This window comes from the organism of the source record quoted next, unplaced genomic scaffold (assembly GCF_019419815.1).
Source record: "Pyrus x bretschneideri cultivar Hongxiangsu unplaced genomic scaffold, Pyrus_bretschneideri_v1 Contig91, whole genome shotgun sequence".
Taxonomy (NCBI): Eukaryota; Viridiplantae; Streptophyta; class Magnoliopsida; order Rosales; family Rosaceae; genus Pyrus; species Pyrus x bretschneideri.
In genome coordinates, this window is record NW_025999833.1 from 1,160,117 (window position 1) to 1,182,479 (window position 22,363).

General features: G+C 39.6%; 3 protein-coding genes and 1 pseudogene across 5 annotated transcripts; 2 read left to right on the plus strand and 2 right to left on the minus strand.

Annotated features, from left to right (window-relative positions):
* Window positions 1–1,775: 1,775 nt before the first annotated feature.
* Window positions 1,776–4,564, plus strand: LOC125473662 (annotated as a pseudogene).
* Window positions 4,565–4,670: 106 nt separating this feature from the next.
* On the minus strand, window positions 4,671–6,893 carry LOC125473661 (protein LYK5). The gene has a single exon (XM_048576820.1). The coding sequence runs from the start codon at window positions 6,879–6,881 to the stop codon at window positions 4,797–4,799; it is 2,085 nt and encodes a 694-aa protein (XP_048432777.1). The 5' UTR covers window positions 6,882–6,893; the 3' UTR covers window positions 4,671–4,796.
* Window positions 6,894–7,486: 593 nt separating this feature from the next.
* LOC103942043 lies at window positions 7,487–11,187 on the minus strand. 2 transcript variants are annotated; one of them, XM_009352234.3, is made up of 9 exons: window positions 10,959–11,185; window positions 10,277–10,504; window positions 10,043–10,164; window positions 9,769–9,829; window positions 9,471–9,611; window positions 9,144–9,251; window positions 8,699–8,927; window positions 8,357–8,608; window positions 7,487–7,886 (listed from the first exon to the last, which is right to left on the minus strand). In XM_009352234.3, the coding sequence occupies exons 1-9, from the start codon at window positions 11,088–11,090 to the stop codon at window positions 7,798–7,800; spliced, it is 1,362 nt and encodes a 453-aa protein (XP_009350509.2). In that variant the 5' UTR covers window positions 11,091–11,185; the 3' UTR covers window positions 7,487–7,797. The 2 variants fall into 2 exon arrangements, with proteins under 2 accessions (XP_009350509.2, XP_048432774.1); XM_048576817.1 differs by lacking the exon at window positions 10,277–10,504 and having other exon boundaries at window positions 10,959–11,187.
* A 95-nt stretch (window positions 11,188–11,282) lies between these two features.
* On the plus strand, window positions 11,283–13,552 carry LOC125467951 (UPF0047 protein YjbQ-like). Of its 2 annotated transcripts, none has more exons than XM_048576819.1 (7): window positions 11,283–11,478; window positions 11,631–11,691; window positions 11,793–11,887; window positions 12,004–12,037; window positions 12,247–12,301; window positions 12,398–12,440; window positions 12,788–13,301. In XM_048576819.1, the coding sequence occupies exons 1-7, from the start codon at window positions 11,314–11,316 to the stop codon at window positions 12,803–12,805; spliced, it is 471 nt and encodes a 156-aa protein (XP_048432776.1). In that variant the 5' UTR covers window positions 11,283–11,313; the 3' UTR covers window positions 12,806–13,301. The 2 variants fall into 2 exon arrangements, with proteins under 2 accessions (XP_048432776.1, XP_048432775.1); XM_048576818.1 differs by having other exon boundaries at window positions 11,299–11,478; window positions 13,213–13,552.
* Window positions 13,553–22,363: the final 8,811 nt, after the last annotated feature.

Below are 22,363 nucleotides of genomic sequence, written 5' to 3' on the forward strand. Positions count from 1 at the left end.
TTTCAACCTATCAAGAACTCGACCAAGCCATGCTCAAATGTGATCCCTTCACGGTCCTTCAATCATAAGGACTCGGTTAGGTTGGTATTATCTTGGGCTTGAACGTCATCGGCTTATAGAACTAATGATGGGCCGAGAATAAAAAATTCCTACTTCAGATTACTCATTCATGGCCCAAACTTATATTTTATGCCCAAACACTACCACTTTTTCTACACTCTGGTGCACAACTGTTAATTTTTACATTGAAGGATGATAATTATATGGGGTGGTTGTATACATAAGTGGTGTTCTGTTCGTATCCTTAATTATTTTATGGGACGTTATTTGACGTGTATCTGTGAGATTTTTGTACGAATCCTTTTTTTTCTTTTCAAATAGGGAGACAAATTTTATATATGATCAAAGTTGGTAAATGCAGCTTAATAAATATTGTTATAAGAATTGTTAATTAGGATGTCATCTGTTTATACAATAAATAAGGTGGTTTGACTCCAAGTTAGAAAGCATTGGTAGGATTAGGATTGGAGCAATTAATGATGTAATGGTGAGTTTAATAAGTGCAAGAAATGTCATTTAATACTATAGTTTATTAGTTTTTTTTTTTTACTTGTAATAGGAGATCTTAGGTTCGATTCTTAATAATGGAGAATTTAAACCATATTATTGCTAATTCATTGTGAGATTTAATCCACTGTCATACATCCTTGATGTAAATAATATCTTTTGTTAAAAAAAAAAATTGTGTTATTGGAACTCTAAAAATCTCATTTTACATTCCGCGCAAGTGTATTTTTTTTCCTAATATAAAAAATTTGGAATGTAGAATAAGATTTTTGAAATGCTAATAACAATTCTCTAAATAAATAAAAAATAAAAAAAAAGAAAAAAAAAAGAAAAAAGCAAGCAAGAAACAAAGTGGACGGATGGAGTTGGCGAAAGAAGTTTACCTGCTCCTTTTCAGTTTTCTTCGTAATCAATCATAACTGTAACTCCTCCACCTCCATCTAAATCGTTCATCAAAACTATTAATTATTGTGTCGGTCTTCCTTTTTTTTTTTTTTTTTAGGGAATTGTTATTAAAATTTCAAAAATCTCATTCTAAACTTCAAACTTTCTATATTAGGAAACAAAAATACATTTGTGAGGGGTGTAGAACGAGATTTTTGAAGTATCAATAACACTTTCTTTTTGTTAATATCATCATTAAAAAAACGTTAAGTAGACAATATCTTTTTAGATTATATTTTGTAAATCATATTAATTAATTTTTTTAAATTATTGAAAAAAAATTGATTATTAATCGCCTCATCACGTGGTGGTGGTGTCTCTAGTATTATCTGTACAATTAATTCTCCGAAGGGAGTTGATCTCAAATCATGATTTTGGTATGTGAGACCAAGAAAAGGCATCATGATTCGTTATTGTCTGCTGTTTTGGAATGCCCTCAGAGTCGGAGTAGGATTCTTTCCCTTCCTAATTTCTTTCATTTTTCATCTCCTTATATTTAACCTGTTGCAATTACGCTACATCTACATCTTGTTTTGAATTTTTTATATAGAGAATAAGATAAAAAAAGAATGTGAGAAAAGGTGATGGTAATAGAAGAGAGAAAACTACTTTCATCCGGTCTCTCACTCAAGTCTCATCTGCCTGCCTGCCAGCGTGGGCTGTCCGGGGTCCCACGTCTCATTTCGTATAATTAATGGATTTGTTTACTTGACTGAATTATGACTTAGATCCCAGCCCCCGCCATATCTTTAGTTAGTTGATGAATAATTTTACAACCATAATTTTATTCTCAGTCCGTGGCAACGTGGGGTGGAGGAGTTGAAGGTTTAGTTGTCTACACTACTCACTCTCTCTCTACTCATCTCTTTCCTGCAATGTCGGCTTCTTGACCCCTTTTTTCGCTTCTTCTTCGTCTTCTTCTTCCTTCTCTCTCTCTCTCTCTCTCTCTCTCTCTCTCTCTATATATATATATATATATATTTCTGGAAATACAGGTGCTTACTTGCTTGGGTTTGAAGTGCCCAGCACTTGATAGGCAGACAAAAGGCGACTAGACTAGGTAAATGAATCATCCCATATGATATAATATGAAGAGGTAAATTAAATTAAATTTGCAAGATTGGATTGAGATTAATGAGCAGCTCAATCTTTTTCCTTTCTGATATTAATTCATGATGAATGTTGGTCTGGTTAAATTGCAGCGCTACTTCTGACAAGATTAATGGACTCTTCTCCTTGTTTAACCCTCTTGTAAGTCTTACAAGTCTTAATTTGTTAATTCCTGCTAGGTTTTTATCTCTCAGTTTCTTTCACCTGATGTATAAGCATTGCTCCTGATTTGCCATCCATTTATTCATTCGTTCATTCTAAATTTGTTTCAATTTGGGTATACAAATTTGGAATTTACCACATAATTTCATGAGTTGAAGCTTTCTTTCTCGATTTCATTGTTGAATTCTATGGATTCAGCATAACATGTTTAGGATTTTGAAGAGACTTTGAAGATCGTAAATATCGCTCAAATATAAACACTAGCTAGCTAGGTATTCATGGTTGATCATGGCCTCTAGTCTCAAGTCTAGACCAATATTCACACATGTTTTGTATCTATCTTTTGACACTGATTGCACAGTTGGGTAGGACTTCCCTTGATCAGGCTTCCCTTTGCTGGGATTCTTACAAGGCACTGGGTTCTAGTTCCGTCAACTCTATTGCTTCCCTTGATCGCGCCTTTCAGCTTCTCCTACTTCCTCCTTGTCCTCCTCAAGTATATTTTCTTCTAAGAATCCTTGTGATAGTTGGAGTCCACATTGCAATGAGTATGCTACAGTGCATCAAGGGTTGAAAGAAAAAAGTGGACCCTGTGCTACAATGACAGAAGTTTCGAAGATATGCTTAGACGACGACAGCTTCAATTATGCTGCTAAGATGCTGCAAAATTTCAGGTTGAGCACATTGTACCTTAGTAGGACATATATATAGTTTTATATTTTGTTGTCCTCTTTGGTAAAACTTGATGGGTCAACTAATTAAATCATGTATCTTACCCTTTTTCTGGTTGATGTTTCAAAAATTCCTTAGACTTGAGAGATTCTTTTGAGTGTGACATGCTTCATTGCTCTATATAGATCATTGGTTCGAAGTCTAGAGAAGGTTGACGTTCTGAAAATGAAACGTGAACAGAAGCTTGTGTTCTGGATTAACATTCACAATGCCTTGGTGATGCATGTATGGCTTCTAAACTACAACTTTTTGTCATCTATGTCCTTTCTTTCTCTTCACAGTAAAACTTTAGTTCATAATCAAAACTTTTACCCTGAAAGTGACTTGTTCTATATACTTATGATTATGGGAAAATGGGATATTCTAGTAACAAAATGATTACTTTTCTAAGACATTGATATATATATATCATGTATGATACGTTAAAGAAACCATAGTATTTTCTTGACTCGTTCAGAGAGATTGCAAACGGATGAATACTGCTGGAAGATATTGGGCATAGGTGTAATACATGTCTAATGGAGCTTATGACAATTTTTTTTGTAGGCATATCTGGCACATGGAACTCATAATCGTGCGAAAAGTAGTTCAATTTTAAAGGTACGTAAAAGAAAATACAAATAATTTTTTAACGTTATTTGAAGCTCACCCTTACCGGCACTAGTATCTTTTACAATCCTATTTTCAGGCAGTGTACAATATAGGTGGACATAGCGTAAATGCGTGTATCATACAGACCTCCATCTTAGGAATTCGAGCACACCACTCAGCACCGGTATGCATACTGTTCTCTGATACCTTACTGAACCTCATATGGTCTGACTGCTTTAGGATTCTCAACATATCCTGTAAGCCAACCATGTGTTTGTGACAAGAATAGGCCTCTGAGCTTTAAGAATATTAGTGCGTTCTTCTGCAACGCAATTGTGAACAATGGCCCTAAAAACTCAGCAGAGCTTTAAGAATATTAGAGCGTTCTTCTGCAACGCCATTGTGAACAATGGCCCTAGAAACTCAGCTGAGCTTTAAGAATATTAGCGAGTTGTTCCTTAGAAGCTGAGAGTATGTTGGCTAACCATCATTTGAAGCTAATTTGATGCATATCCAGCATTCACAATGTTCATTGCATACCTATTACACTAGTATTATATTATGTGCTCAAATCAATTTCAGCTTGTAATGTCTTTCTTCATACTATGTGAATGCAGCAGCAACAAACATTGTTTCACTGAGGAAAGAATTTGAAGGCGGGGAGCACTAGACATTTATACGCATTAGAATACCCTGAGCCACTAGTCCATTTTGCTCTATGTTCAGGGGCATGCTCAGACCCAGCGGTAACAAGTTTCTTCTTTTAAAAACTATTTTTAGTTACCTGTTTCTAGATTTGTCTGAAATGGTGCCCCTTTACTGGATATAGGTTCGAGCATACACGGCAAAGAGCGTATTTCAGGATCTGAAACTTGCTCAAACAGAATTTATTCAAGATAGTGTCAAGGAGACAGAAGTTTTCCTCCCTAAAATACTTGACTAGTTTACAAAAGACATGTCGCTGGGTATGTTAGGCCTCGTGGAAGAAATAAATGACTAGTTTACAATAGACAGACACTATATATTTATTCGTTCTAAAAACATCTTCAAGGTTAAGCAGCTCATGAGAGTTGGGATGTACCCCTCTTTGTTGTGTTGACAATGACAAGGTAAATAGAGCAATGCCGTTTGCATGGACACTACTTTGCAGACTGCAATACAATCACAAAAATCATTAGCCACTCCGAATTTCAGAGTCTATTGGCACGACTTACTGTGATGCTGGTGGAGTGTTCAAGTTGATCAGAATCAGATGGCTCCCAGTTGAGCGTAGACGAAAGAATCTTGGAGAGCGTGATGAAGGCTTCACCCATGCTTGGCCGAGAGTTGACCTGAGGAGCAACACAGCGTTGAGCCAACTGGGCCATGGAAAAGGCAAGCTCCAAGGGGTACTCACGCTTGAGGTAGGGATCCATGAAGCCTTCAAGTTTCTCTCTCACACGGTCTCCTTCCAACACCCCATTTATGGATGCAGATAGCAATACCTCTTCACTGTTTTTCTCAATGCCATCTGCGGCAGCAGCGGCCACGGCTTCTCTTCCGGATAAGAGCTCCAACAAGACAACCCCAAAAGCAAAGACATCTAGTTTGGGAGTAATGACTCCGTTCTGGATGTACTCCGGGGCCATATATCCATGAGTGCCCACCACATGTCTGGTGAGTTGGAGTGCTTGTTCTTGCTGCGAGTCTTGATCACTGCGGTGGTAGTCCAAGTCGACAGCTCTTGCCAAGCCAAAATTGGAAACCTTGGCCCTCCAGTTGGCATCCAAGAGGATGTTGCTGGTCTTCAAGTTGTTGTGTATGCAGGGAGGGTGGGAGAAGTTGTGGAGATAATTAAGCGCATCAGCCACGTCGTGGGCAATCTGAACCCTCTGCTTCCATGACAAGGACATATTATGATGAAGGCAGTCTGCGAGAGAGCCGGAGGGAGCGTACTCATAGACAAGGTAAGTGTGTGCCTCATGGACGCAGAAGCCAGACAGTCTTATGATGTTGGAGTGATTGATCCGCTTCAGAAGGTTGATCTCATTCTCATTACCCTCCCCTTTCACGACTTTGATGGCCGCCTCATCCCCCTCAAACGATCCCTTGAACACCGAAGAGTGTTTGTTAATTCTGTTGGCCTCGCTGAAGAATTGGGTGGCCCTCTGTAGTTCCTCCACTGTGTAAACAGACAAGGACTCAACGGCATGCCGAAGACCTCTGGAAGAAACGGCAGTAGACGACCACGATTTGGTGTCTGATGAAGGCAGCGAGGTTGGCATATTCAAGTGGTCTGGGCTCCTGTGACCAGAAGATGATGAGACTTGTAGTTTGGATTTGGGAGACGACGGGTAATGGTGGCGAGGAGGATGACGACGATGGTGGAATAAGAAGAAGGCAAGAACAAGGAGGGTCAGGAGGCAAGCAGCTCCTACGCCAACACCCACAAAGATCCACTTCTTGTTGCTGGAGGAGGAGGAGTTCCCAGCTGCTGGCGGCGATGATGGAGGAGGAGGAGGAGGAGGAGAGAAGAGTTGCAGTTGAGAAGGTGAAGGTTTCGTGGTGAGAGGAACCAGAATTGGGGTGAAGGGATAAATGATGTCACTGGAGGATAGGCGGTTGGCTTGGAGCAAGGTGGAGCGGTCGATGCCGAAGCGGTCAGCGATGGTGGAAGGCTCGTCCCCCCAGGTGACAATGTAAGAAAGGAGGAAGAGGACCCCAGCGGCATTCTGGTTGGCGGTGGGGCAAGCGCATCGGAGGGGGACTTGGAGGGAGAGGCCGACGGTGAGGTTTTCGGCGTCGAAGGGGTTTTGGGCCATGAGGGACTGGCAGGTGGTTAGGCCCTGGTAGGTGTTGTTGGCGATTCCGAAGTAGGTGTCGGAGGACTTCAAGACGTACGAGGAGTTGTGCTGGTAGTAACTGTAATTATTGTTGGAAAAGCAGGAGCAGTTGACGGGGACGATGACCGGAGTGCCGGTGGGGATGGGGTCGACGTCGGACACGTTGTTGGCGGAGGCGATCTGGGTGGGGAGGGAGTTGAGGAGGTAGGCGATGGAGGAGGGAGAGTTGTAGAAAGGAGGGAGGGAGCGGAAGGTGAGGTAGGAGAGGCATGAGGAAGCGATGCCGTTGCAGACGTAACCGTCGGTGGTGTTGTAGTCGTTGTAGCAGTCGAGCTGCTTGTTATCAACGTAGCTCTGCTGCCCTTGCACCACCACCACAGTCACAGGCGTCGCCGCCACCAACAACAACAGTAGGACGACCCAGTCGCACCATAAGCGTGAAATGGTCATCATGGACACCGGCTGCGGGTGGCCTATGAGGCTGTATGTCAGTGAGAAATTGTTTATAATTTTCAAAGAGACCTACCAGTGCCTGGCTTTAATTAATGGACAAGGATTGTCTACCTTCTCTTTTGATGTCGTTTTGTGCTCTTTTTGTTTTGTGTGAGCACCACGTCAATACTTTATATTATTTTTTTTATAAAGATAATGAGATAAAAATAAATAGTAATATAAAATATTAATATAACTTAACCGTGATCACATAAATAAAAGATCACAGGAAAATACCGAAAATAAAAAAGCAGACAATCTTTGTCCTTAATTAATTGAATTCAAATCAGAAGGCTCAACGCGTCTTATTAATTGTTTACTGTCTTTTTGTTGACGTTTGATTTTTCTTTCCAATTTCTCACGCCGCATTCAGACGTATTCCCGTCTCTGTCATTTTTTTGGGTCGTCCCTGGAATGCCTACCAACCATTAAACAAGACAAGACGAAACAAAACAAAACAAACTAGCACGTTAAATAAAACAAAAAATTACATTTCGAATTGTTCATGTATTTTCGTTTTCACTAGTTTTGAATCAACTAGTCTAGTAATTAAAAAATAAAAAAAATTATATTTGTTCAATTTGCCTTTCGTTCTATTCAAAATGGAAGGATTACAAGACAGAATGAAACAAGTGCTCGTTGTTGCCAAAAAACCAATCCTTTGTTGCATAGTCCTTTGTGATTTTACATCTTCATCACTCCTAACAACCCTATAACTATAATTTGAACGGTATAACATCCAATTGTGAACCCGGCATTTCACATCTAACAAGAATAATACTTCCCCAAACTCACTATCGGGTGAAAAAGCAACCCCTACCATGACAATGATAATAACTCCAGTGAACTCAACTAGTACCATCCATTACCAACACGCTCAATCACACTTCCTTTTGAGGCCGCGGCCGCATCTTCTGCACGCTAAAATGGCAGCCCAAACTCCTCCTATCAAAGCAATTACCAAAACTGCAACATCCAATGGAACTTTGTTCAGTTACAAACAGCATTTCAAGGAAATCTGACCTTCAAATAAATTTATATATAAAAATTAAAAAACAAAAAAAAAGAAAAAAAAAAAAAGCAAAACAAAATACGATGATCTAGTTAAAGAGCTTTGAACATGGTTTGATGTCCCCACCCCACTCTTTGTCCCTTGAAAAATTTAAAAACAGACAGACAAACAAACAAAAGGAAATACGAAGACAGGAAGCACTTCCCCTTCCTTTATGATGGTCTAGTTCAATTTTCAGATTTTATCATGGAGCTTTAAAACCTTCTCTTTCTTTTTCTCGTTCCATTTATCCATTACCATAGGCTATAAATATTTTTGCATAAAACACTGAAAGATCACGCATGCAGTGAAGAAACAAAACAGCTAGGCACACTCCGAGCAAGAAGCACTCTGTAGTAAAGCTCAAAGTCTGAGAGTAACATACTAGCTAGAGCACAAGAAGCTAAAATAGCCAGGCGGTATCTGACAATCCATGGTAGACTGACTTCCAGAGAGCAGTGCCTTTGATGCTCTCTTGTTTTCTTGGTGATCGAAGAGTTGAAATTTCCTGCCTGCAATTCCAATAGCGATGTGGCTACACCTACCACTGGATTTCCGTTCACATCCCTCACTTCAATTTTCAATGTCACAGGAGTTGCATTCCAGTCTATCTCAACTGCTCCAAAATTAGGCAGACCTGTTAAAAAAAGCATCCAGAAAGTAAAAGTTCTGATATTTTCTCATCAGGAAACTCGTAGACAAGTCACGTTTACGACATCATGCATACCATATGTGCACGACCTATATCTGCAGTTGTGGTCCATGACTCTCATAGTGGTAGGAGTTAACCATGCCAAAAATCTCACTAACAAGTGCAACGGCTGTGGGACTACCTTCTCAACTGCTTGGGTAATACCACTTGCAGTAACATCATACAATGGATACCCAGTTGCGCAATCATAACGTGTAATTTCTCCAAAGTGAACATCTCCACTTATGAAAAACGTTCCATCCCTCTACAAGGAAGAGGATTTTTAAAAGAGCTGATTTAAGCATCCCCCAGTCTCAGACCAAATAGATAGATCGATATATAGAGATAAAGAGTGACTAATTTGTAAAAGTAAGAAAAAAAAACACCCAGCATCAGGCACCTGCTGCTTGTATCATAACTAGAAGTCATAACTAAAATAAGTTCAATTAAAAATATGCATCTTGGAGCATGCATATCCCACCTTACTATCTTCTATCAATTTAAATAGCCGATCTCTCTCCTTTGGAAAACGTCCCCAAGATTCCATGTAAAACAATGGCCCAGTGGTTGCCGAAAGATTTGATATTACCTGAATTGGAAGAAAAAATAATCACTCAAACGTATGACAGATAAACAAAACTTGCAGAAGAGACATGGCACATGTAACCAACCCAACTATCCAAATATTGGGGACTAGTTCACAAGTAAAATTAAATATATAGCAACAGCTTCGTGTAGAACGACAAATGCTATGCACTTATTCAAGCATAATAACTCAATATAATGTAGGCATTAACTGACAACATACCTGTATAGAAGATCCAATAATGGTAACTGATGTTGGAGAACTGTTCAGCTCCTTTTCTAACCATTCCCACTGTGAACTCCCCAAAATAGTTCCATCACTACGTAATGGGTCTCTATGATATCTAGTATCTAATAGTATAACCTGAGGAAGTTTCAGTTGCTGATGTTTGATTAGTCAGAGTTTCAGTTGCTGATAATATTGCACTAAATCCCAAATAAGCTTTCCTGGGAAAGGCCATTTAAATTCCACAAGAAAAAAAATGTTTCAGAGAAACTATAAAAAACTTTTACTTTGATACCTTTACTAGTCTACCAATGGGTCCAAGTGTATAAGATGCATAAACTCCGTCTTGCTTACGCCTACAGTTGTTCAGTTATATAACAACTCAAAATAATCAGTAATAATTTGGCATTACGAATTAATAATATAGCTCTATACAGTTACACCAGAATTAGAAAAAGTTAAAATTAATGACGTTTTGAAGTTCTAGCAAGGAAGCTTTAACAATGTGAACCCCAACATCTTTGGATATCAATAAGGTAATAATGACAATATTATAAACAGGTCCTCACCTTGGACTATCTTGAGGTTCACCCAAGAAATCAAGGAGAAGCCTTTGATTAGTTACTTTCCTGCTAAATTCCTTTCCTGCATCATTTAGTCCATAATCGTGGTCATCCCATGTGCCAATTACCTGCGAGATTGACATGCTACCACTTTGAACGAGGAGTAATTATATGAAAATGTGAACAAGCAAGAATAAGAATCTCAACAACGATTCAGACAGAAATGTGAGGATTAACCACCTTAGTATTCTTTCGAAGACGAGAATAGCCAGGGTTAGACTTGGCTTTCCCATATCTGGACTTCATTTCTTGCTCAGAAGAAGGAATAAATCTAGGGGAATTCCTCCATGGACCAATTGTTCTTTCCTTTCCAAATATTTTAAAAGGACGCCTAATGTCTCCATAGATGTTATCACCAAGCCAAATGAAAACTTGGGGATCAAAATCGATTATTGCATTCCAGATGGGCTGCACAAAAGAAAAACTTTCTGGCATGACATTTCGTTGTGTGGCCCTAAACCCTAAACCATGAAGCTAGATGGCATATGAAAAGGTAAGAAACATTTGCAGTAGGTCTCGCGAGCGGAAAGTAAAAGCAGACAGACACAATACGCACAGAAACATTGCGTAAATAGTAAATACTGTAATCGGTCAAATGGAAAGTTGGAGTACACACTACTAGGAATCAAATTTTGTTGTAAGGAGATTGGCATTAGGGCAATGGCATAATGATATTGCCCCTGGAACCAGGAGGAGCGGAGCCATGGAAGGCGGGGCTCCAACAACTAAGCTAACTATGTTACTTTGATTTCGGCATTGGGCAATTTGTATAAATTAGGAAATTGAATCGCCTAACAACTGATATCGACCTGTCATTTCATAGTAATGAAAAAGAGGAGATGAGTGGAGGAAGAGACGTCACCTGAGGAGCTCCCTGGTTGGCGCATGATCCAAAGCCAATACGAGTAACCAGGTGGTGATGCGCAGACTCAGCCGCCACTTCAACCGCCGCCGCTGTCAACCACCACCACCACCACCACAACTTCCAACCCATCGCTCTCTCTCAATTCACAATTCCCTTTTCCTCTTTCTATCATGCGATTATAAGAAAAGAAAAGAAAAACAAGGGTACAGGAAATCCGGTTGCATTTTTCTCCTTCTTTTATATTTCTCTTATTTAAAAGATGGGCTTTAGTTGGGCTTTGTCGCAAACCACAGAAAATCAAAGGCCATACAAAAGCCCGCTTACTTAGGGATACATCGCTTTGTCATTGAAAATGCAAATGCAACGCTCACTCAGTGCGAGTCTGAGTCCGAGTAGAAGAGGCAGAGGCACCGCTGTCGATTCACTTCCAATGGCAGCCGCCGGTGGTCCTAAGTGGGCCCAGAAGACCATAACTCTGCCTCCCTTCAAGAGGGGTTGTCATCTCGTCACCCCTAAGGTACCTACTCTTTTGAATTTTGATTCTTGAGTTGATCCATCCATCAAACACTAACCCTTGATTTGAAATCAATTGAGTTGGATTCACAGTGAAACATGTATGAAACATGTGTTCAGGTCTCTTAGAAATTTAATTTCTATTTGAATTTTCAGATAGTGAAGGAAATTGGGGAGGACTTGTCAGACTTCAAGTGTGGCCTTGCCCATCTCTTCTGTAAGTTTGCCTGCCTAATACTGTTTTCTTTCGACACTTGTTTTGCTTGTTTTGAATGAATATATAACATCTGTGTATATTTATTTGTGGGTAATATTCAGTGCAGCACACAAGTGCTTCTCTTACTATCAATGAGAATTATGACTCTGATGTTCGTCACGATGCAGAGACATTCCTCAATACCATTGTTCCTGAGGTTACTTACTTTCGTCTTGTTTCCTTTCCCCTGTTTTATGATCACATGATTCACATCTTATGTACCAGCAGCACTAGCAAGCATTATATGATGTTCTTGTCTTCATTTATTTTCAGGGGACCTCTGCACCATGGAAGCATACCCTTGAAGGTTAGTATTCGATTCCATTTCATTGTTTCATTCACGGCCTTCGTCTCTTCTTTCGAAGAATACTTTGCTTTTCTCTGTTTTAACCCAATTGCTATAAGGCTATAACTTGGTTGGCTACGTCTTTGAGTTTGCATTATATGCACTGTCGTTTGACTGCTAGCTACTGTGGTGCCTAGTAGCTCTGAATTTAAGTTATCTGAGTTTTACAGGCCCAGATGACATGCCAGCACATATTAAATCATCAATGTTTGGCTGCACACTGACGTAAGGATACCTTACTAGCTTGTTTGAAACTGTTTACATGTGCTGTGAGGAATTTACGGCCTCGTTGGCATTTACATGTTCCTTGTTCTCATGCAGGGTTCCAATTACAAATGGAAAACTCAACATGGGAACATGGCAGGTATGTAAAAGTGAAAACCATTATTCAACTTTTCTAAGTTTTCTACCTCTAAAGGGCTTGAATCTCTCAACCTTGAAATTAGGGTTTATGCTTGGAAAGATTTTCACCTATGCTCTGCTGCTTAATAAATATATTGGATGATGCCTAATTATTCTCTGTAGGAATAGAACTTAAAAGTAAATTCTGGAGAAATAAAGGCATCATGTTAAGGGAAGGTAAACCGCAGAGCAGTACTTAAGAACTTACTAGCTGCAAAAGGAGTTTTTATGAGAACATTTACATTCTGAGCCTTGTTCCCTACTACCGTTGAAGTGTCAGTAACGGCTAGAACTATTTTTTTTATGTAGGCAGAACATGTAAGTTAAAAGACACATGTTTTGAATGCTGGTGGTCAATGGCGTTAGTGCATGATGGAATGTTTTAGAGACCTTACTATAAGCATCTTGACTAGGCGTAAAATTCTTGTATTTGAGTATATAAGCTGAGCATGGAGTATGAACTCATGAGAACAGAATGATAGATAAGATATGCATAGGCCTTTTTTTTAAGATTTCATCAACCCCTTTAATTTCTAAGGGACATGTGAGTGAGGCAATTAATGGCGCTATGGAATTACTCTTTGGCTAACAATTACTCTGTTTTTTCCTTTTTTAAAAACATCACATTCTATTTCCATTGCATAATTGTTTGGCTCTCTAATAAATCAAAATTTCCGGTGTGTTATAGCTTATGGAATATTGTTTCTTTTTTCCTTGTATTGATGCTGCTTCAGGGAATATGGTTGTGTGAGCATCGTGACTATTCTACAGCACGGAAAGTTGTGGTTACCCTGAATGGAATATGAGATTCTAAGATTTGGATATTTTTCATCCAAGTCTGTAGATAAGTCGTACATAGACATCTGGTTTGTTCATGGGAACCTCCTGGAGAGATGTTAACGTCCTAGCTGTTTTCTGCATCTTTCTGGCTGAATGAACATCTGGGAACTTGTTACTTGTAAAGGATTTACTACTTTTGTGCTGCGGTATTGTAGAAAATGTAAGAAGTTACGTGTTCGGATGTGGGAGGTAAAATCCGATGAAATTGAAGATTTACCAAGCTCGATTATTGTAGAGACCCTTGAATATGTCACGCAGGAGCTCTATCATCGGGTTTCATAAAACTAGAAAATTTAAACTACTTGTTAACCAAGTGACTTATTACTAAAATATTTCAGTTATATGTAATGAATAAAAATGTAATAAGGGTAATAAAGATCAATTAGTATGCAAGCATTGGCAGGAGCATTATTCGGTGAACTTGTCCTTTTTCTCGACAGTTTTGTTCTGAATGTGGAATGTAAAACCCAAACAAATTAGGAACAAAACAAGTAACAAGATTGCACAAACTAGTTGCAAACCCAGGGCACGAAACCGGACGCCAAATTAAACCCTTACTAGTCATACAAACTCGAGTTTATTACATTCATCTTGTGATTGGGTTTATTCAATTTAAAAAGAAAAAAAAAATGTAAATCAAAACCGACAAATCACAACACTCAAGCCATTCCCCAGCCAGTTAAAAATTATTCCCATTGTTTGTGAAGAATTTCTGCACTGACCAATCTATGGCTACAGTCAACAGAGACAAGCCCTTCAATAGGGTTTGTTCCGAAGCCTAGCAATCAACATCTTAATGCACAAGGAAGATCAAACTTTGGTATGGCCCGAAGATAAAGTACAATGCATTGTGATAGATTGTGATCCAAGCAACAACTTATGGGCGAAATACTTCGACGTTACTCTGAAATTGGGAGCACACAGTAGCAATAGCATCATCTGAGAGCTAAATCAAATCACGCCATCCCAGATCTGACTGAAACAAAACAGATAACAATCTTAACACTCTCACACCTGTTCGTCAGAGAGCAGCAGCCGCATCAACACAATGTCTATCTATTCTCTCTCAATCAAAGAGCAAATTAACAACTTAGAGACTCGAGCGAGAGAGAGAGAGAGAGAGAGAGAGAGAGAGAGAGAGAGAGGTAATACGAGAGAGACCAAGAGAGATAGAGAGAAGCATTATCCGGAGAGGTGGGGAGGAAAAGACAGAAGAAACAGCCGAAGGGATTTGGTGATTGGGAGAGAATTGAACACAGAAGGATCAAGCTTTTTCAGTTGATTTTTGTGAAGATGGAGATATGACACATATCCAAAAACTCGCGGTTCGAGATGAAGGGCACAAGGGAGCGAGACATGATCAGCAAGCACGGCCAAAGGAGTTCAAAAAGAGAGAATCCGTGATGGCATTCGGTTCATGAGATAAACGGTGTAAGTCACAGCATCGACCCAATGTCTTGGGTGCGTAAGCACCAATTAGAAGGGCACGGATAATCTCAAGTAGGTGTCTATTTTTTCATCCAGCTACTCCATTTTGTTGTGGGGTCTGAGGACAAGTAGTCTCATGAAGAATACCCTTGTCCTTGAAGAATTGGGACATGTCTTGATTAAGATATTTAGCACCATAGACCATGTGATAAAAGATTTTGAAGATTCCACCCACATCACTCTTATTTTTCATGAGGTACAACCAAAGTCATTATGGTGCAACCATCAATGAATGTTACAAAGCAATGAATTCCATGCTGAGGAGTAACTGGAGATGGTCCCCACGCATTAGAATGAATCAATTGGACATGTTCATTTATTAAAACTCGAAGAAAATGAAGCATGATGGCTTTTAGCTAATGTGCAGACATTGCACTTGAGACAAGAATCTGAACTATTACTAAATAACAACAAAAGCAATTTCCGCAAATAACCAAATGAGCCATGACCTAGGTAACGATGCCACAACTGAACAGTCTTCAATTTCCCGTTATCTTGACTTCGCTTGATGAACATGACCATGTGCAACATCGTTAACATAGTACAACCCCATCCTCTTAGTACCACGCTCAAGGATCGCCTGAGACCAGATATCCTTAAGTAAACAGAAGGATGGAAACAATAGCACAAAACACTCTAATTGTTCGGTGATCTGTCCCACAAATAATAAATGGCTAGACAGTTTGGAAATAAGTAAGGTGTAAGGAAAGAGTAAGAGTAAGAGCCATCGAACCCGCCTTTGTAATTGGAGCAACGCCTTCATTGGTAGTGACACTATTCCGTGAAGGTGGTGTTGTGGAACTAAAGAGGGTATGATCATAAGTCATATGATCAGTAGCCTCTAAGTTAATAATCCAACCCGTATCATAATCAATGGACGCAATTAGGGAAGTGCCTGTTTTACCTAGGTCATAGGACTGCTCATGCGAAGCAATCATGTTCAATAGTGAGAGTTGTGGGCCCAGTTCATCCATGTCTGCTTCCTGATGTCGTCTCGCTGGTGGGTTGATTGGGGCCCGTTACATTGTGGATGATAACATCGTCGTCAGCTCCTTTCCTTCGCAAGCTTTGGTCTCCAAACTGCAAGGCACTCAAGTTAGGATTTTCATGCGAGCCAGAGTTCAGGGCAATGACTAGAACCACGGTTCTGTCATGAATTGTTATTTTTATTTTTTGGTTTTGTTTTATTTTGTTTCGGTTTTTTTGAGGTTTAGTGGTACTCTCTTGTATCGAGACTTGTGAATCTGGTTACAGGCAGTGATTTCGGTGGCCAACAGAAGCTTTCATGTCGGCGGTGACAGGGACTAGGGTTTAGAGGAAGAGACAGATCGAAACCTGCTCTGATGTCAAGATAAAAAGTACACTATTTAACATTCATCATATTCTTCTCCCTCTAGGAGGCAATATGTATAAAACACACACCTTGTGATACAAGTAACATCAAATGAATTCTAACTAAATTAGAAAACACAATGATATTCCTAATCAATCTAGGGCTCACACCAACAGTTATTTCTTTTGACTTCTCAAAAGTAGAGTTGTTCCTTTTTTCTTTCTTTATTGGAAAAGCTGATGTACAGCTCACTTTGCCCCTTTAGTCAGAGCTCTCTCTCTCCCTTGCTCGAGCTCTATCTCCTCTGTATATTTAGTTGTGTGAGTCTTGTATTGTCCATTATGAAAGAAATATATTTCTATAATTTTTCAGCATGGTATCAAAGCCTTGTCCTTCTTAGGCCTGACTATGTTGTTGCCGTGATATTTCACTATTCTCAGCCTTCAACATGGCAGAAGAAAATTCTGTATAACATGAAGCTGAGAGCACACTTGTCTCACCTTCTACAAATTTTTCTGAGGTTGATATCAACCTAGATCAAAAGGTATTGACTGGACTTCCAATGTGGACAAAGCAAACTCATCATCACGGTCAGTGTGACGGTATGAATTCTTATTTTTCTTGGCCAGTGCACGTCGTAACGGTTGCAAGAAATTGAGCTTACAGCCAAGACATGTAGTTGTCTAGTTCCAGAACCGCCGTGATCGGTGGAAGACTAAGCAGCTCAAGCGGGAATACAACCTTCCAAATCTTCTTATGACACTTTTTTGTCTAAGTACAACTCCATCCTCAAAGAAAATCAGAAGCTCAGGTCCCAGACGTTCTTCACAAATGAGAAGCTTGGAGGCAAAGAGGAGGCTAATAGCACAAAAGCAGCAGCATTTGCAGTGAATGATCACAATGACGAGAAGCGTGGCCCTGGTATCACCCCATTTTCAACTACTCTCAATCTCTTCCCAGAGTGTTTTCTTTTCTTAATTGGTAGTTCACTAGTAGATGCAAGGAGAAGACTTTTATAAAGCAAATTAGAAGTGTGAAGTCAATTTTTCAGAAATGTGCAAGCCCAAAAAGTTGACCATGATCAGACACTTCCTCATGCAGAGACCCCGTGCTAGTCTTGTGCATGAGTGTTGGGTCATTGATTTAGGTGCCATTGATCACATTACAAACCAAGATACAAAATTGCATGATTTTCATAAAATTTCATCTCAAGTAATAGTTGCTAGTGGTAGAGGAGTTTCAGTTATGGGTAGAGGAAAAGTTATATTAATTTCTAACCAAGTTGAGTCCACAGCACTCTATGTCCCTACCTTCCCTTATCAACTTCTATTCATGAGAAAAAAATCACCAAAACACTAAACTGCCTTGTAATTTTTTTGTCTTTGTAACGTGATTTTCCAGGATCTAATTACTGGGAAGACAATTGGTGAAGGATTCTTAAAAAATGACCTCTACTGTTTGCCAGGGGATTTATCTTTATCAAAGAGTTTTCAAGTTAGTACAAGTTCAAATCCGTCTCAAGAACAACACCTGTGGCATCAACGTCTAGCACATCCATCTAATCCCATTTTGTCGAAGTTATTTCTTAGTATGTGTCAAATACCCATCAAGTGTGATACTTGTATGTTTTCCAAATTTTCTAGACTACCATTTAATGCTTCATTGTCTAGAGCGAGTAAACCTTTCGAGATTGTTCACTTGGAAATTTGGGGTCCAATTAATAAATCGTTTGATGGCTAATTTTGTTACATTTGTTGATGATTTAACAAGAATCACTTGGTTATTTCTCTTGAAAAATAAAAGTGTGTTATAGATAATGCGTGGATGGCCCACATGAATAGTGATTCTATTGCCTATAAAATGAATGAGAGGAGAAGGAGGAGAACACACAACAAACGGAAGAAAGAAAGAGGAAGGAAGAAAGAGAGAAAGAAAAGAAGAGAAAGGAGAGGAAGAAGAGAAAGAAGAAAGAGATAGAAGAAATTAACAGTGAGCTAGGCTAGAGAGAAGAGAGAAAATAGTGAGATTTATCTTTGTACCCCTATTATTTCACGTAATGAAAGAAAGTACTACTGTTGCCTCAAGGACGTAGGCACACTTGCCGAACCTTATAAATATTATGTCTCATTTACTTTAAGTTCCACTGCACACATACTGTCGATTTTACAACACATTATTAGCATGAGAAGTTTTCGCGATGTCTAGTTTGCCCAGAATCCAGATCTGAGATAATGGTTCTAAACAACATCATTCTCAAGTATTAGCCATATTTTTCCATCATTCTCATCTACCCTACTGCACCAGAAGTGCCCCACCTAATCCAGTGAGAATTGAGTTTTCCCAAACGACTTGGCGTCGTCACAAAATTAGGGAAGTCGTACCTAAAAACTAGTTTTCAAAGATCCAGAAGAATCTCATTAGACTTGGAAACCCAGAACGTGTCGTTCTCGACGGATCTCAAGGACTCATGATAACTCTAACTTTGAGTCTTACATTGCTTGACCCGACGCCCATAATTACCGTCTTTTGATGACGTTGCAACCCCCTGAAGGAATATAAGTTCTTGTTGCCCCCATGGCCATAGCCTTGCTCACAGCGCCTCCCTCGATGAAATCAAGGTTGAGAGAGATGGCCTTAAGCCTTGTGCTCGGCCCTGGTAATCCATATGTCGGAGAAAGCTGTTTGCCGGTGAAGCATAGTACACCTAGATTACTTGGGGTGCACCAGATAATGACCAAAGGATTAAAATCCCCATTTACATTCCCAAAACCTGCCCAAACAGACCACTCCAAAAGAATAAAAATAAAAGAAAAATGAAATGGGGCCAAAGCTTTTGGAATGGTGCGGTTTTGGTTGCACCATAAAAAAAAAAAATATTTGATAGTGGGAAGTAATGATGGCACCACCACCATGTGAAGAAAAAGGTTTTGGAATGGTGCATTGGCACCATGTGAACAGAAGAAAAAAATGATGATGTTCAAAATGGACCCGCTAGTGCACTTCTTTATTAAAAGGGTCTGATACTTTTGTTTTTTTTTATTTTTTTTTATTTTTTTTATACAATTATAGTATGAAAGGTGCTGGTTTAAAGCCCTTATCACAAGATCTATTTATTTAAAGAAAATTATTTACAGTGGATGGAGTTATTATCCTTTACTTTAAGCTTTGATATTTATGTGAATGATGCTGAATCAAAGCCCTTGTCACAAGCTTTATTTACTTAAAAGAAATTTATTTATCATGGCTGGAATTACTGCCTATTGCTTTAATTTATTTAGTGTATTACATTTTGTTATGATGAGTATTTAAAGGACCCGAAGTTCCTTAATCAGAGCAGAACCTAAAGTTACTTGATTCTCATCATATAGATTGAACCCAAAGTTCCTTTATCAAATCAAAACCTGAAGTTTTTGAATCAATTGCAAGAGCAGCAATTCCTCAATTAAATTAAAATGACTACCATAAGCGCCTCAGTCCACATACTATTAAATGAGGGTCAGAAGTTCCTTGATTCATGTAAATGAGGACCATAAGTTCCTTAATCCATGTACATATTAAGTATGGGAATGAATTCCAAAAACATGAACCTAAAGGTTCTAATGATGTCGATATTGAGAATAAATTTTGAGTACATATGAATAATGTTTTGACCTGAAGTTCAAAACATGAATAATGTTAAGAACTTGAAGTTCTAACATCTTGTGTGGACATGTGTTATATGTGGTATGAGTTAATTATCGCAATTTCCATCTGTTGACCCTAAAAACTACCAAGCCTACGTGACGCACAAGCCGAGTAATTAATAAGCTAACTACGTCCTTAGGTTGTGTGCAAGTTGTGTGCAGAGCGTGCCAACTCGTCGACCAAGCTTGGCTGGGGAGTAAAATATGTTGATGTGGCATTGGTGCGTTATCGACTTCTTGATCTTGCAACTGTGGCTGAGGAAGGAACATGTCTCAGCCTTCGGGTTCTAGAGCTTGAAGACAAGGCTGCTAGTTCTGCGAAGTTTAATATCAAATTTAACTTTCAATGTGCCTAATGTAGTAACCTGGTAACACCTTACTTCGTCGAAAAGGTTGAAGAGATGACCTCTACCAACAACGACTCAGAAATCCTTGTTGACCGAGACTTGTATAAATAACTAGTCGGTCTCAAAGAAGTGCTGTTTATCCAAACTAAAGGTGCTCCTCGATCGGCTGCTGTTTATCCAAACTGAAGATGTCGTTGGTTGCCTTCACAGTGCTGTTTATCCAAATTGAAGATGTGTTGGCGAAAGAAAAGGGAGAGGGTTAAAAATCTCAGGGTTGTTGAGAAGTTTTTCGTAGGGCAATTTGTGTGTTGAGTTGGAGGGGCTTTGAATGTACACTCCCTCTTCTATTTATAGTAGCGAAATCCTTTATAGCTGGGCTAGAATCATACTCAGATTAAAACTTCTCAACCTAATATGATTAGGTTTCAGCCAATCCTATCTCCAAAAGGACTTTGAACCAAGCTAATTAGCAAACCAGATATATCTCTTAAGTCTTAGCATCTTTAGCCTATTAAGACTCCTTATTGCACTAGGTCTCGACTACCCCACTCTTATCTAAACCAACCTGTCCTGCAATAGGATTCGACCAATCCTGATTGGACGGCCCATGATAATTCTAAAAGAAGGCTACTAAGCCGAGAACAACTCTAAGCTCGGCCCAAAACAATATTGTGGGTCCAAACATTGCCTCTTCGCTTTTGAGGTCTTCAACCTACAAGTCTTGGCTGAACTTCGACCTTGAATAAGCGAAATTGACCCTTAGCATATTCCTAAAGAACACCAAGAAACCTCGAATCTCCAAACACTCAGGCGCATTTCACGATTTCAATCATGTCAAACTTCTTGCCACGTGGCATTTTGTTGGCATGCTCGTCCCTTAATAATGACACATAAGGCGTGCGGATACTGAAATGTTATTTCACCATAAACTCACCATTGCAATTGTGCAGCCTTGATTCGCCAGCTTTTTGGCCTCCTTGAGACGTGCGAGCACTGAAACATCCATTCACCATAAAACTCGCCATCACAAGTAATCATACATCCTTAATCCACGAGCTTTTCGGCCTCTTCATCTGGATTCTCTGAGTATCCATCATGAATAAAGAATATTGTGGTCGAATCTACTCCTTATTCTTTTAAAATAAAACTATCGATCTTCTTGCTAAACACCTATAAATACCCAACCCTCCTTCATTTAGATTTTCACACTTTCAAATCTCTCATATCTCTTGCCATTTGCTCTTAAACCCAGAAAAGAAACCATACTTTGAAACCCAGAAAACCTTCATCTTCATCGATGGTTGCCAACATTTTCATCACCAAGTTCGTTGAGGAATGCAATAAATGCCGAAACATCACTGATCGAAACACTTTCAAAACCATTCGATTCGAGGATGAGCCAAGTGCTTTCCACCAAACCCTCGACCCACTTTTCAATGATGATGTACCAGAAGCCATCACCAAGATGCTGAAGGCTCACTGCCTGAAACCCTTATTCTAAAGGTATGATTGGTCGAAATGGGAATCGGCCAAGCCTCAAGGTGTCTGGCCCTCGACCACTGCGGCTTAGGCTGCTTGGGTCACTCGAATAGAGCCATACTTTGGTGACGAATGGAGCCAAACTTTGGTGACGAGTGGAGATCTTTTAACATTTTTTATGCCATCAAACTCTCAACTATCGAGATGAACTTGGATCGAGAACTCGTGATGGCTGCCTTAAGCTTCTGGTGCTCGGCCACTAACACGATGGTTTTTCCCCTCGGCCCCCTTGGTCTGACGGTGCTAAACATCACAGCCATACTTGGCACCTCCTTCCGACCTCCCAATCGATACTTCTCTCTCCGGGTATGAATCCGACCTGAACCTGAAGACAATCTTCAAGGAACGTGCCGTTGAAACCCTAATGAAAGGAGACCAAAGGCTGCCAAAAGAGGACGCACAGAAACTGCACAAGAACTTTTTTAATCACAACATCCTGATCACCCACTTCGCCGGCTTCGAAGGAGAAGATCTTAAAAAGGGAGAACATGGGGCCTTTTTATTCTACTGGTACAATAAGTACATTTTCTATGCCAAGTCGAATAAGTGCCTGGCCGAGAACATGCTAGTCATGTCCTAGCCCTTAGTCCGGTCGTCCTTGCTAATCTCACTAGGTGCTTAGCTGAAGCTTCTGTGGGGAAAATCGACCCCCACC

Excerpts from the sequence above, each read along its gene's own strand:
- LOC103942043 (XM_009352234.3), bottom strand. The coding sequence starts at position 11,090 with ATGGGTTGGAAGTTGTGGTGGTGGTGGTGGTGGTTGACAGCGGCGGCG. Across the intron at positions 10,165-10,276 it reads GTCTTCGAAAGAATACTAAG|GTAATTGGCACATGGGATGA; the intron begins GTGGTTAATCCT and ends TCAATCTCGCAG. Across the intron at positions 9,252-9,470 it reads TTATTGGATCTTCTATACAG|GTAATATCAAATCTTTCGGC; the intron begins GTATGTTGTCAG and ends CTTCCAATTCAG.
- LOC125467951 (XM_048576818.1), top strand. The coding sequence starts at position 11,314 with ATGCAAATGCAACGCTCACTCAGTGCGAGTCTGAGTCCGAGTAGAAGA. Across the intron at positions 11,888-12,003 it reads TCAATACCATTGTTCCTGAG|GGGACCTCTGCACCATGGAA; the intron begins GTTACTTACTTT and ends ATTTATTTTCAG. Across the intron at positions 12,038-12,246 it reads ATGGAAGCATACCCTTGAAG|GCCCAGATGACATGCCAGCA; the intron begins GTTAGTATTCGA and ends TGAGTTTTACAG.
- LOC125473661 (XM_048576820.1), bottom strand. The coding sequence starts at position 6,881 with ATGATGACCATTTCACGCTTATGGTGCGACTGGGTCGTCCTACTGTTG.